Source organism: Actinia tenebrosa, unplaced genomic scaffold, assembly GCF_029948245.1.
Source record: "Actinia tenebrosa isolate PJP-AT-01 unplaced genomic scaffold, QUT_ActTen_1.0 PGA_scaffold6__47_contigs__length_16458017, whole genome shotgun sequence".
NCBI lineage: Eukaryota > Metazoa > Cnidaria > Anthozoa > Actiniaria > Actiniidae > Actinia > Actinia tenebrosa.
In genome coordinates, this window is record NW_028292583.1 from 12,198,303 (window position 1) to 12,212,744 (window position 14,442).

The window sequence follows — 14,442 nt, forward strand, 5'->3', positions numbered from 1 at the left end:
TTAACCCTTTATATTCAACAAATCAATGGATTTTGGATGTCTTTCTTGCTTCTCTTATTTTACTGTAAGTACAAGCTTGCACCTCACAAATCGGTACCCATGAAGGATCATTGTTGTTTAGGTGGGGCCATGGGTGTCGAATCTACAGCCTGACTCCATCAAATCAATACCAAATTATTTAATCAATTGATAAATATCAATTATTAATCAAGACATAAACAAACAGGTAAAATGTGTCTAGATATTTTAATAGTGCCGAATAAATGAACTAGCACCTCCAGCTCTGGCTTTCTTGCCACTTTTTATCTACTATCATTTTAAAATAGCACCTCCAGCTCTGGCTTTCTTGCCACTCTTTATCTACTATCATTTTAAAATAGCACCTCCAGCTCTGGCTTTCTTGCCACTCTTTATCTACTATCATTTTAAAATAGCACCTCCAGCTCTGGCTTTCTTACCACTCTTTATCTACTATCATTATAAAATAGCACCTCCAGCTCTGGCTTTCTTATCACTCCCACATCATATAAACACAGTTCTTTATATCTACTATTATATCTACTAATATTTCTTTGAAACCTTTAAAAAAGATGAAGGTACACAACAAATTTCAAACAGACTACTTTAAATTTAATGCAAGTGATTGTTCCAGTTTACAAATTTATAAACACACAAATAAGCATCAAATATCTACGCTAATGACCTTTCCTTGAAACAATTTATATTATTTGCAGCATTAAATTTGCTTGGGTATCAGGCCTGTTAAATATTTTTATACCATTTTCTGTTTAAAATAATGATTTTATACCTATTTTTTCAATAAAAATGTTATAAAAGTATAAAACTATAAAACCCTACCTAACTACATTATTCTAAAAAAACTGTATTTTTTACATACTTTGCATATATACATACATTGCTTGAGTTAGTCCACTAGTCCTGACAAGTAAAAATTGCCTATAAAATGACATTTTTACATCAAGGATAATATATGATTGTTGTCATCAACCAACTAATACATTATTGCCATTCATTGCCTTTTTATGTTATTTACATATGCAGTAGAATGATGAATAATTCTGGATACAGATATGTTGTTGATACTGTCAAATGTTTATATGATTATGGACATAGATTGCTACATCCAGAACTGCCAAGAAAGAGTGATCCATCAGGTTGAACACATAATTCACAAGCATTATTTTTAACACTCCCTGATGGTTTGAGGTTTTTAAAAGTCACTGATTCTGCATCAAGTGTTATCTGCAAGAAAAAATGTCAAACATAAAAATAAGGAATCATACATCTATATAGTGTACTAAATTTTGAATCAGCCATACATTTATAGTCCAACCCTTCTTGGCCTCCTTTTAAGGGTTCTCTTCATTCCTCGTTAGTATAGTAGCTTTCTCATTTATAGAAAGATTTTAAAAAATTCCATGTTCCCCCAAATCTATTCATTTCAAGGTTTCACATAACAACACATACCTTTCCTTTAGTTGTCATGGTGATGTCAGTCAAGCTTTCCAAAGTCATTCCACCAGCAACAGCCTTCATGCTTATTTCCTCAGGAGCATTCATATGGAGTGACTGGGTCAGAGACTCTAATGTCAGGTGCTGCTTAGGAGGTGACCTCACTGTAGGGGTCTCTACTGAACCAGTAAAATGTGCTCCATACGGACCTAGTATAATTTATCAGCCAATCAAAATTTAAAAATACCATACACATTTTTTTATCAGAACGGGTAGTAGGAACATCATCAAGTCTGTGCATTAATTATAGGAAGTAAATGATTTCATTAAAAAATTCATTGCTACACAGCCTACTGACTTACTTGAAAACTCAAGCTTGTCTGATCTGAACACAATTTTATCTTTGTCTGCATACAGGATCTCTTTGTCTTTATCAGTTTTGATGCGTAGGTATTTGTTTTTAGCAACAACTTGATCTCCTCCTAAATAGAGCTGTCCCGTGATGTTCCCATTACCATCTCTAGCATTTACCACAAGGTGGTTTGTGGACTGGACTAGGAGTGGCTTGTTCTAGATAACACAAATTGATTTTATTGATTGTCACTATAAATTTAAAATAAATGTTCATAATTTGTACCTGTATAACTAATTAGAAGAATGTTGTCATACAAAAAATAACGAATAGGAATTGATTGGAAATAATCTTTTTATTTTGAAATTCATATTATTTATAAAATAAAGAATAATAATTAATGTTTTCTAAAGAAGTTTTATGAATGGACTTACATAACTAGCTCTGATTTCATTTGCATGTAGAGACTCAACAAATTCAGCGTGACCATAAAGTTTTACTCCAGTATCAGTGATCCTCATCTTACCCATACCATCCTAATATCAACACCATAGTTACATATGATTAGATGGTTTACCAATGAAATAAGAGGAAGGGGTGCAAATAAAGTGAGGTCCCTAGGGATATACCTGTAAGTAATATTAAAAAAGAGGGGAGAGCAAGGGTGTATAGAGAGGAGGGAGGGAGGAGAGAGTAGTGAATCATCAATGATGTGTAGCTCAGAAGGGAAGGAGGGCGAGGTAATCAGACCATGATTTAGTAGGACTTGCCCTACTCCCAGCCCTAAAAGAACAAGATGACCTTTTTTCTCAAAAATATAAACCAATCATGTATCTTAATCATGAAAAAGAAAGAACTTAAGATTTGCCAACCAAAAAAATAATGTGTTTATAATTTCTAATTTTTTTTACTCACAGAGTTGAAATCCATAACAACCAGGATCCATATCGTTAATGATAAATTAATGATAGCCAAGATCATAATGAGAAGAATCAAAAAGTACAGACATCTCTTTCTCCATCCGTAGATTCCTATAGTATAGACAATCTTGTTTGGGTCCTGTAGATTAGACCAATCTAACTCTGACGTCTCTACTCTGTCCCTCGCCATTACAACAGCTGTATCTCACTCTTTCAAGGGCTATTAAGGTAAAGTTAAAAAACTAGGTTAGTTAACTTATTAGCAATATTTCCTGTAGAGGATATTACTTACTTAAATTCCAAGGTACACAGATCAAATAAAAGTTGAAATGAATAGCTTGAGTAAGTATGGTTACAAAAAGACAAAGAAGACGCAGCAATTAGGAGTCAATGTTTTGCTGTACAGAAACCAAGAGATATGGTACAAGCATAATACATTATAATGTCTGTAATGGCTTTGTACAAAAGTAAAAGCCTGGATATATGTACTCCGTGATGCTCAAATTGACAGAGTCCATCATTTGTCATAGCTAACCAATTATGGAATAATACATGTCAATAGATATTGCACTCACATTGCTTAATTATAGACCACAATATCAATGCAGCATTCATTCATAAACTATTCCCTTTTTGGTATCAAATAATAACATATCTCATAGAATGAATATCTAGAAGAAATGTTTGTTACCATCTTAGGTCTTGCATTTTTTGGAGTAATTTTCTTTTCTTATGTAAGCTTATTAATAAAAGAAGCTATTATCAACCCATAATAATGCTATCAATCTGTCACCACAAGCCATAACATCACTAAATAATTTACTATAAATGTTAATTAGGCCAAGATAACTTCACGACTTTATCACTTCAGCTTGAAAAGGCTTTTTATTCAACAGTAATATGGAATCTTCATTTATTTTAAAAATAAGTATTTTCACCAGGGTTTACGCGAGGAATAAACCACCGATACGCATGGAATGTCACCCAACGCCCTCGTTTCATCCAAACGATAAGAACTCGATAATATAGCGATAAACGATTTGATTACTGCAGGTATAATATATGTCAGAACAACATACACCACGACAAGTTTAAGTTTAACTCCGACTGGAAACTTGGAAGTCTAATCTCTCGATTTCTTAGAGTAAAAGAAATTGTATGTCGCAAAATATCTGTAAACTTACGAAGGTAGGATACCGACACACTGAACTATTTACTCTCTTACGACAAGTTAAAGTATGCTCAAAGCTTAGGAAACGTGCAGGCAGTTTTTTCACAGAATTCAAAGCCATTTTCTTACCTGATTGAAGACGATCTGGTATGTTTATACTGACCAAATGATTTCGATAAAGTTCTGGAACAACTGACTGATTATAAATGTATCAACAACCATTCGAGTGTAAACAATGTGCTATATTTGGGCACAGCGGTCGACTGCAAAGAGTTCTGGGAAATTCCAAAAATCTGACCATGGATGGACTGAACGTCGGAGTCTCCGGATCCAACTGTATCCTACAAAAGCCCACATAATATTCTTATTTATCTCTTATAATTTAATCTTAACTGTTTAAGACGGGGTTTGAACCTATGTCAAGGAAGATTGATCTCATCCATTCATGAGAAACGCGATGACATCACAATGCCATTCACAGTGTGTTTGATCCACATGCATTTGATGCATGTTTGCTACTCGATAGCTTGAAGAGATTTTTTGAAGTCTAACAGCACAGAATTCTGAGCTCAAGGTATAAAACCAGTCTTTTAAAAAAGGTTAGATATAATATTACAATTAGATATATAACAGTATGAGTAATATTAGTCTTAACACATAAACTTGCATGTTTTAATTAATTAAACATACGCGGTTTTATCCGCTTACAACAGATACAAACAAATTCTTTGCTTGGCGCAGCGTTTTTCTTTCAATTTATTGGCGAAGCAAGGTAATCAAATAATAATAACATAAATAAGGTGTCGGCTAAGATAGACTATTACTAAGCTGTAAATAGGTTTTCGAGAGAATACTGAGTGGAATATATCTCTGGGCTGGCACACTACCATGGCGACGACTAAGTGTCAACGAGAAGTACAAGTATCTGATATATGTAAATGACTAACGCACCGATTGTTTGGGCATAAAACATTTCAAAGATATAACGAAAAACGGCTTTTGGCTAAAGGCATGTCATTTTTCTGGAAACCAGGCGTTGATTTTGCGTTAAATCAGGCAAGTGAATGAGTGAACTGTGATTCGTAAATAATAATCATAATTTGAGAGGGAGTAATCAGGAGCGGATGCAGGGGGTGGTAAAAAGGGTGACTAGTCACCCCCCCTTTTGCTCAAATTTCTCAGTATATCGTTAGTAACAGTCACCCCCCTTTCCTTGAATTCCTGGTAAAACCTTTGTAATAGTCACCCCCCTTCTAAAGTTTCTGGATCCGCCCCTGGCGATGAATACCAGCGACGAGTAGTCGTTATAGCATATATTGATGATGATAACATGATGATGATAATTGTAATGATGATGATGGCGATGGTGATGAGGATGATGATGATGATGGTGGTGGTGGTGATATTGATAATGGTAATGATGATGATGATGATGGTGGTGGTGGTGGTGATGTTGATAATGACATGATGTTGATGAAGATGATGATGATGATGATGACATGATGATGTTGATGATGATGACAGAATAATGATGATGATAATGATGTGATGATGACATTATGATGATGACGGTGATGATGGTGATGGTGACGAAATTTCGTCAGCGCGCCTGTCAAGCAATTTTTTTTTCACACTGAGGCACTATTTTCCTCTTTTGGTTCAGAGTTCTTTACAATTAGTTCTGCGCTTATCGCTTTTATATTAATATAGGTATGACCTTCCTCGGACAGTAACAGAGACAATGCTTCACACAAATCATCAAAAGAAGGTCTCATTGAGGGATCAAGAGCCCAGCATTCTTCCATTATAGAATACACCTCATCAGAGCAGTGTTCAGGTTTAGGCATACGATATCCATACAGCAATTTCTCTAGTAGAATATTTACTGGTATACCAGGATAGGGCGAGCCACCAAGAGTCACTATCTCCCATAGCAAGATCCCAAAGGACCATACATCAGATTTAATGGTATAAGTCTGGTCTCGTATAGCATCTGGTGACATCCATTTGATAGGTAGTCGACCACCACCGGTCTTGACGTACATACCTTCACAGTAAATGTCTCTTGCAAGTCCAAAGTCCGCTATTTTAGCCACCAATTCGGTAGTCATAAGGACATTCCTGGCAGCCAGATCTCGATGAACCAGCTTCTTCAAGGCAATGTGACTCATACCTTTACTCACGCCCAGAGCAATTCCCAGCAGCTGTCGAGAATTCAGTATGGAGGTCATATTTGCGTACCTGAAGCATTAAAAAAAAGAATACGATTGAAAAGACTAGAAGAGGGTCAACAAAGGTAGCCCAGCCAAAGTTTCGAAAATACTTTCAAAATGCAGTCAGGCACCACCCAATATTGTCATGAGATTTTTTGGCTCAGTTTTACTGCGGAAAAGCCCGAGTCACGTTCATTACCTTTCATCTGTACGCCGACTAGATCTGAGTAAATCAAGTAAGTCTCCTCCATCGACGTACTCGGTAATAATGTACAACGGTGCCCCTATGGAGGACACGCCCAGTAGGCTGACTACATTTGGATGATGACCTATCTCTTTCATCATGTCCATTTCCTGCATGAAATCCTTCATTTCGAACCGATCCACGCCTTTAATGGTTTTAATGGCAACTTTAACAGGACCTTCACCTACACAAAAGCAAACCGATACTATTACTTGACGAGCGGTACTCAGTAGTATAAGGCTAAATAGCCTTCTATCAGGGATCAATCGTCTTTAATGGCAAATTTAATAGGATCTATAGCTGGCTTTCTTTTGTCGGTTTTCCGGCTAACCTCTACACAAATCTGGACTAAATTCTTTTAAGGAGCAAAGATGACATCACTATTTAACGATCCATTTTGTCCATTTGTTATAATAAAAAAAAACCTTATATTTTACAACCATCACTTCCCATACGGGGCTCTTCCGTGAGGTTCCCTCCACGCGTACTACCACTACATTCTATATTTGCAACATACAACACTCAACTCACATGTTACTTTTTACGGAGAGGAAACCTGAGATCCCGGAGAAAACCCTCGTGGCAAGGGAGAGAACAACACATCAAACAAACTCAACTCACATATGATCCAGTCTGAGCCAGGGCTCGAACAAGGACCACAGTGGGTGAGAGGCGAGCGGTAAACTACTACGCCACCCATGCCACCCATAAATAATATAATATAATATTGATTATCCGTGTAGTGTTGTTGGTTGTATATATGGGTACTTACTAGTTGTCAAGGTTCCTTTCAGCACTATGCCAAACTGACCTTCTCCAATCTTTTCACCGACTCTAAGTCTGTCACGTGGTATTTCCCATGCGTCCATGCAGTTAGACACTGCTGACAGAAGCAAGTTATAAGCTCATTAGATACCTTTGAAGAACAAAATGGACATATAGTGCGAACAGTTAGTAAGCAGTTACCTTGTGTGTTTTCATGGTTCGCTTCTCTGCTAAACATTCTCATCTCCATCAGGTCTTGTAAGTACGGCCTATTTGCATCTGTTTCTTCGTCGCCTGTTTTCGGTTTCTTACGCCTCAAGAAAAGGGCGATTAGCGAAAGTGCGATTGCTATGGCAACAGCAGACCCGACAACAGAGCTTGTTACTATGACAACACTCTTATTCCCATCAGAGCCCGAAGGCTTTCCTTTCGTGGGTAGTTCTTTAGTTTGGAAAGTTTGCACGTCACTGAAGATGGAGATGTTATAAATCAGCTTCAGCTCAACTTTTATTGTGTAATAGGTATCTGGGGTGAGATTTTTGACCACAGCTTGTGTGGTGTTGGGCGTATAGATCTCAGGAGCAGATGGCCACTCTGATAGCAATGTACCATATGCACGGTATAGTATGGTTATGGACCTGATCGTATCTCTGTTATCTGTTACATTGGACCAAGTGACTAACACGCTAGTTGATTGGACTTCTGTCACTCTGATGTGTATGCTATTTGGCACCGGCCAACATTCATCTCCAATAGCGTGACCACTTTTACACTCACAATAGTATGACCCTGCAGAAACATAGGGATAATCAATCATCAATCGACACTCGCTTAACATATGGACTGTTGTTGCGTGACGTCACACAATCCAAAGCGTGACCAAAACGAATTTTTCTATGAAGTGGTTTTATAAGCCCTGACAGAAACGAGTTGGGGTTGGCGCAGAGACTGGACTGACTTTGAAAAAGTCGGGCTATATGCGTGTCTTACCTTGACCGTGATGTTTTCCGCTAGAATTTGGGCGTGGTCGTGCCCCCCACCCATGGAGAGTGAGTTCTCGTGAACTGTGATTGGTCTAACGTGTGCCTTGCCGTGTCACGACCGTGTTTGTGCCGCAAGCTTTTCACAGCCATACGAAAACTGTTTTAAGCAGCTTAGTGATTGAATCTACTCACCTGGAGTATTGTAGCAGGTTGATGGCCCCAAACATGGGTCATTGTCACATTCGTTTATATCCTCACATTTCATTTTTGTGACTCTGTAACCATGGTCACAATAACATGAGTAACTCCCATAAGTATTTGCACACTTCCTCTCAAGACATTGGTTAGTTCCGGCAGCACATTCATCGATATCTGAACATCTTACCCCATCTCCTTGAAAACCAACATTACACTGACATGATATATTTCTCCTCCCTACTACTGCGAGTCTAGCATTTCTATCGCAGGTTTTGTTGGTCATCGTAAATGTACAATTCCGTGTTGTTGGTTTGGGCACGGAATGACTACAAATGCAACTACCATTGTGACTGTGACACAAGGAACGTCCATCCAAGGATAGATGAGAACAGTTACAGGATTGTGCTACACCTCCCTGAATGCAGGATGCGCATGCGCTACCATTGCACTTGGCATCCTGTATGCATGTTTTGCAGTCGCATTTGAGCTCAGCGAGTGATAAATCCATCAATGGTTTTCCAGAAAGATGAGTCGGACTAGTGCAGTTGGTAAGTTCTGCTTCCTGGAAGATATCTTTCGACTTATTCCAAAAACGTAAAAGCCATCTCAGGCGGCAATCACAATCAAGTGGATTCTCATTCAGAAAAACCTGGCGTAAATTCGTCAGTCCATCAAATGCCCCTTCTTGTAAAAAGCTCAGCTCACAGAGGCCGAGGTTAAGTATTTCAAGATCTTGATTATGGAAAAAAGCTTTCGAACTAATGGACGTCAAGTCATTTTCACTGAGGTCTAAATCCTTTAGTAACCTCAGTTTGCTAAGGACGATCACCGGGACGTCTTTTAAACCATTGCCATTAAGATGTAGTGTCTCTAGGAGTGGAGAACAGCTAAAAGTGTCAGGATCAATGGATTCAATATTATTGAAGCTCAGATCAATTGTTCTCAAAGACATCAGGTTTCGAAAAGATCCAGCTTGGAGGCTCTTCAACTGACAACCACCCAACTCGATGTCTTGTAGGTAGTCCAAAAAACCAAAAGCGCCATCCTCGATGCTCGATATTTGATTATCATGCAAGTCCAAATATTTCAATTCAGTCATACTCCGAAAGACTCCCCTAGAAAGACTTGAAATGCGGTTATTCTGTAGGTCTAGTTTCTCGAGGGAACGCAAGCCGACAAACATATCAGCTGTTAGATTAGTAAGGCGATTGTTCATAAGATCCAATTTTTCTAAATGTTCCTGATATTGAAAAGAACGATTTTCAATGCTTTCGATCCTATTATTAGCAAGATCCAGATTCTTCAAATACTTGTAGGATTGAAAGGAAGAGGTTTTGATAGTTTTCACGGCGTTCGATTTAAAAATTAATGTCCCCATCGTTCTTGGTAAACCTGGTGGTACGTCTATCATCCAGGAGTTATGAAGACAATCTGTTCTCACCAATCTGATTGTGTGGAAATATCCATCGCTTTCGTTGCAGTTTTTGCATCCCTTGGGACAATTATCCGAGACAACTGGATTAGGATAGACAATCAGTACGAGATATACCGTCCCGAAATATGCCCATCGGCAGAAAGCCTTGCTGTGCATCACTGGTTTCCTTCTATTTAGTCTCCACATTCTTGAAATATTAGCTGTATTCCAAAAGGAAAGTAAACTACTTGATCTGTAGTTCAGAGAGATGACCTTCTTTTCATATCAATGGTGTGGTCTGTTTTTCTTTTTCATCCAATGCACGATAACAGCAAAAACCAAGGTTAGACGGCCAGAGCGCGACGTCATTTCACTTCCCATCTACAACAAAATGAACCAAATGCAAAATAAAACACTGGTTATGGTAATTGTTTTCTGTGTGATATGCCTATAGGATGTCATCAAATGCAGACTGACTTGCTGCGAAGATGACAAGTGAAGCCGTGAATGGTAAATACTCGACTATGATCCGTGCAATGAAAAACCATGCTATTACATTACACACACAACTACAATAATAACCATGATTTTTCTCATCAGATAACTGCACTTTTTCCCAGTTGAACTATGTCTTATTTTCTCAGCTCTGCCGTACTAAAACTTTACAAGGTTTCCAATGCGTTCTCTTTAGGGAGCCCTTAATCTTCTTTTGGGGAAAATTAACGAATAAGACTTGAAACCCATCTCTTTGGACTCAATAAACCGCATTTTTCAGAGCATCATAAGCCGAAGCTAGAGTATTAGATGACATACTTTTCAATTTAGATGTGTTGGTATAAGGATAGTAATTACTAAACCAATAAAAGATTATCTATTGTTCTGCTGGTATATATCTGAGCTACATGATTAAATGAAAACAAGAATTTCACCTGAAAGTCAACAGTCTATTTATTGATGACTTAATGAGAAAAGCAAAGAAGCCGCACATGCGCAATAGCTCAAGCACCACAAATGCTTTTGAATAATTTTGAAAATGACAAATGATTTCAGTTTTTGTTTTAGTTAGGTGTTGGGCTATGGGAAATGTCTGTTTTTCATTCTTTCATATCATTGAATCAGATTGAGTTGAGTTGATCGTCACCTTTCATTCTGCTTCAACATCTGCTTCTTTTTCCATTTTCTTTTTCAACGGCAATTAGGCAAATGAGTTTTTTCCATTGCCATCCAAATATTAACGGTTTTTCTCAATGAAATATTGAGGTTTTGTTAACAATTCATCGCTCTCCTGAAGGAGGAGCACTATCGTTTTGTGATTATATTTGATTGACTAGACCAAAAGTCAAAGACAAAAAAGAGGAAAAGAAGCGAATATCTCATAAAGAGGTTGTTTGTTTTAAAGTCAGCAGGTTTCGTTTTTGAAGGATTAAAAACAAGAGAGTAATGCGTATTTAAGGTTAATCTTATTAAAAAACCAAACGAGACATCAAAAACAATCCCGACTTTTAGTTTCGTGCCTGAGGTGACTGACATACTATGATGGAATTGAAGCATTTCCTGTGTGAAGTTCTGTTCTAAGTACGACTGATTCAATGTTGCTTGAACATAAGATCTGAGTTACTATCAATAGGATCAAAAAATCAATAGACGCAGACAAAATCTAAGACTTGACGCTTGAAAATATTGATTTAATACGAAAAAGCACGAAAACCAAATTATGGAAAAGTAAAAAAATGAAAAGTTAAACATGCTAAAACCAATTTGGCCTTTTCTGCTCTTCTCGTCAGATATGAACGCTTTTTATCAATACAAAAAAGGATTGGAAGAATTTAGGCAAAAAAATTAAAATGAGTGAATCAAACAAACTTGAGTCATGTTTTGTTTTTTAACGATTTCATCGTGCATATATAATTGATTTATGGATAATGTAAGTTCATGAAAACCGATGAATTAGGCATATTGATTATTTTAAGTTAATAAAGGTACACCAAGCCTACGGCATAATTCTACTTAAAACCCTTAGTGTACATGTGTCTAACGATATTGGATATTTTGACGTATTTCCCAAAACCATTTGTGCCTCTCAATACTTATAGAAATTAAGGATGGTTTGGCTCTTCTGCATATGCGCACCTCACCTTATCTCTAAATGGATTCTCTGGTTTGATTGCTGGACTCGACATGGCATGTTAGAAGCTTAGAGTTTGTTGCATGCGTCGCTCCTTTGATTCCAGGGTTTTAATCCCTCCGCAAACCCAACACGCTCAATTCAGTGCAATTAGATCTGAGGTGAACGATCAGTGCCAGAGTTTGTTTTATGTGTGGGTTATAATAGTATTTGCGGTACTTTTCAATACTTGCGGCACAGTCTAGCCGTAGCCTTGAGCCGACTGAGCATATACTCATATACTAAAAATATACTCACTGAACACTAGCTAGCCACCTGCTTGAGCAGACGCATCCGAAACTTTTAGTAAATTGCGGTTATTATCTTCCACACGATACTATAGAATATTCTATTCCGCATCACTATGAAAACAAAGCAAATAGTTGTATAGTTATATATAGTCGGAAGGATTCGTATTGTCAAATCGTTTTTTTAAAGAATGGAAACCGACTTCAACTCAAATATTCCGCGCCAGAACTAAACACGCTCTAGTTTTGGCTTTTGTAATCTACTAATTTATTCTTTTAGATTCATTGTGACGTCATTAGCAGGGCACTAAATGTGTCATATCACTGACATAGTTGGTTCGAGCACTAACTCGGTATCTGCTTAATAAGATTCTTAGTAGCAATGCATTTAAAAGCAATTTATATACACCGAATAGAAAATGGCGAACGTTTTGAATGTTCACATGTAAGAGAGGGTTGTCCGTCTGTCAAGAACAATAGTTATTCAAATTGGTCGCCAAATTTCAAATCTGTGAATACCTTACCTTAAAGTGCATATCATCAGACTCCGTGAAGAACAATAATAGACAGGTTCTTTTTCGTTATTTTGTCCCCCGTTCTGGCAATCATTTGCCTTGTAGTAATCTCAAACAAGAATCACATTCTACCCATTCATATCAATGAATGTCTCAGTCTTCATCTAAACGAGTGATTTTCCACACGTTCGACTGCTACAGAACTGATTAAGTCTTCTGAATGAAGAACCGTGCTTAGTAGCGATTCCGAAAAAGCTTTTATCTGATAACCATCTTTAAGAGCATGATTTTGATGTTTTTGCTGTTTCTAGACAAGTAAATTGATTAGGACTTCGTAATTGGATGCCAGCACCATCAGCCGTCAATAAAAAAGACATCCAAATGAACTAAAAACTTAAAGACATCATTATACCATGTGAGAGTGAGTTTGTGCCTGCAAGACGTTTTAAGAGCGTCAAAGGTACTTACGTACTAAAAAGGGATAAAAAGTATCATTATAATATACAGTAAAGCTAAACTAAAGCCATTGCTGTCATGTTATTTGTCTGAGCTGATATCTCACAGCGGAGACCGCGTTTTTGTAGTTCTTTTTTTACATCGATAAGTTTTCTTTTGAAAGATTTAACTCAAGACTCAACGCCCACATAATAAGATATCAGAGGCCGCTTTAACATCTTTTTCAAACCTCTTCATAATATCACCACTAAGTAAACCGCACTTGAAGAGTGGATCAGTTCTCAGTATGGAACAGAATATGGAGCGAGGAATATACTGTTAGTAAAACTATGATTCATAGGTATTCATTGATAAATATTTAAAATTTCTTTCGACGAGTTTTAATAAATTCTACCAGAAACATCTATTATAGTAAATCAGTTGAAATTGAGTTCGCGGCATAGGGACTCATGATCAGCACTCGCTGATATACTGAAAGTCAGCCGCAGTCATGTGCCGCATTAGTATATCTAGACGAAACGAGATAACTGCAGGTCGTTATTTACTAGTTGATTCCTATGATACTTAGTTTTAATTCACCCGCGCAGCCTGGCAGCAAACACGCGGTAATTGCTTTAATAATCTCTGGCTTGACTGACTTAACAAAAGTCTATCTTAGTTTCCTGTAATTTTGCTATTTACGTCAATGGGAGACAGGAACCGAAAAGATGGATCACAAAAAGGGCTCCGTGCTATAGAACTGAATAAAACTGTTCAAACGTGTATTCGTTAATGGACTGATTTGAATTTCTAGGTCAATAAAGCATGTTTGATGGATATATGTGTATCAATGACTATAATGCCGAACGCCGGATTGAGTACAGCGTATATATCAGTATCTGAGTCAAAGGTAGCGGATAGATTTTTCTTGACCTTCTAGATTATCTTGCGCCTCTGGGCATGGACACAACTAAGTCGATGTCACGCTAAGTAAATATTTTGACCAAAGAAAAGAACTGCTTCCTTCCTTTTCTATCTTTTCTTTGATTGTTGTTTCTTTTCAGAGATTATTTTCCTTGATACAATAAGATAAGACAAGCAAACCACAGCCAGAAAGGAAAAAATAGAACAATCACGAACTTAGATAAGCCCTAAAACGATTAAAAGGAAAGTTGAATTATCTGTTGAGCCCAGGACAAGAAATCAAATGTCAGGTAACGGTTCAAGGTTCTAAGAATTGTAAAGATCATGTATGGGGGAAATGTAAGATATCACTGAACTATATACATTAGCAAAACTGTTAGTAGTGTTGTGAATCAGAAAACAGTCTTTAAAGGGAGAGGAAGT

The 14,442-nt window shown here is 37.3% G+C and overlaps 2 protein-coding genes across 3 annotated transcripts; both read right to left on the minus strand.

Moving 5' to 3' along the window:
* Nucleotides 1–231: 231 nt before the first annotated feature.
* Nucleotides 232–4,189, minus strand: LOC116287778 (gamma-sarcoglycan). Its single transcript, XM_031694471.2, has 6 exons — nucleotides 4,046–4,189; nucleotides 2,741–2,965; nucleotides 2,260–2,361; nucleotides 1,836–2,043; nucleotides 1,489–1,682; nucleotides 232–1,263 (listed from the first exon to the last, which is right to left on the minus strand). The coding sequence occupies exons 2-6, from the start codon at nucleotides 2,933–2,935 to the stop codon at nucleotides 1,123–1,125; spliced, it is 840 nt and encodes a 279-aa protein (XP_031550331.1). The 5' UTR covers nucleotides 2,936–2,965; nucleotides 4,046–4,189; the 3' UTR covers nucleotides 232–1,122.
* A 1,199-nt stretch (nucleotides 4,190–5,388) lies between these two features.
* Nucleotides 5,389–12,862, minus strand: LOC116287775 (uncharacterized). Of its 2 annotated transcripts, none has more exons than XM_031694468.2 (6): nucleotides 12,670–12,862; nucleotides 8,314–10,114; nucleotides 7,340–7,927; nucleotides 7,146–7,253; nucleotides 6,329–6,557; nucleotides 5,389–6,157 (listed from the first exon to the last, which is right to left on the minus strand). In XM_031694468.2, the coding sequence occupies exons 2-6, from the start codon at nucleotides 9,938–9,940 to the stop codon at nucleotides 5,545–5,547; spliced, it is 3,165 nt and encodes a 1,054-aa protein (XP_031550328.1). In that variant the 5' UTR covers nucleotides 9,941–10,114; nucleotides 12,670–12,862; the 3' UTR covers nucleotides 5,389–5,544. The 2 variants fall into 2 exon arrangements, with proteins under 2 accessions (XP_031550328.1, XP_031550322.1); XM_031694462.2 differs by having other exon boundaries at nucleotides 7,146–7,256.
* Nucleotides 12,863–14,442: the final 1,580 nt, after the last annotated feature.

Bases quoted from the DNA above. Each gene is read 5' to 3' on its own strand.
- LOC116287778 (XM_031694471.2), bottom strand. From the start codon at position 2,935: ATGGCGAGGGACAGAGTAGAGACGTCAGAGTTAGATTGGTCTAATCTA. The intron at 2,044-2,259 runs GTAAGTCCATTC...TGTGTTATCTAG, and splicing joins ATGAAATCAGAGCTAGTTAT to AACAAGCCACTCCTAGTCCA. The intron at 1,683-1,835 runs GTAAGTCAGTAG...AAATTATACTAG, and splicing joins AGACAAGCTTGAGTTTTCAA to GTCCGTATGGAGCACATTTT.
- LOC116287775 (XM_031694462.2), bottom strand. From the start codon at position 9,940: ATGTGGAGACTAAATAGAAGGAAACCAGTGATGCACAGCAAGGCTTTC. The intron at 7,257-7,339 runs GTAACTGCTTAC...TGCTTCTGTCAG, and splicing joins GAACCATGAAAACACACAAG to CAGTGTCTAACTGCATGGAC. The intron at 6,158-6,328 runs GTAATGAACGTG...TTAATGCTTCAG, and splicing joins AGTCGGCGTACAGATGAAAG to GTACGCAAATATGACCTCCA.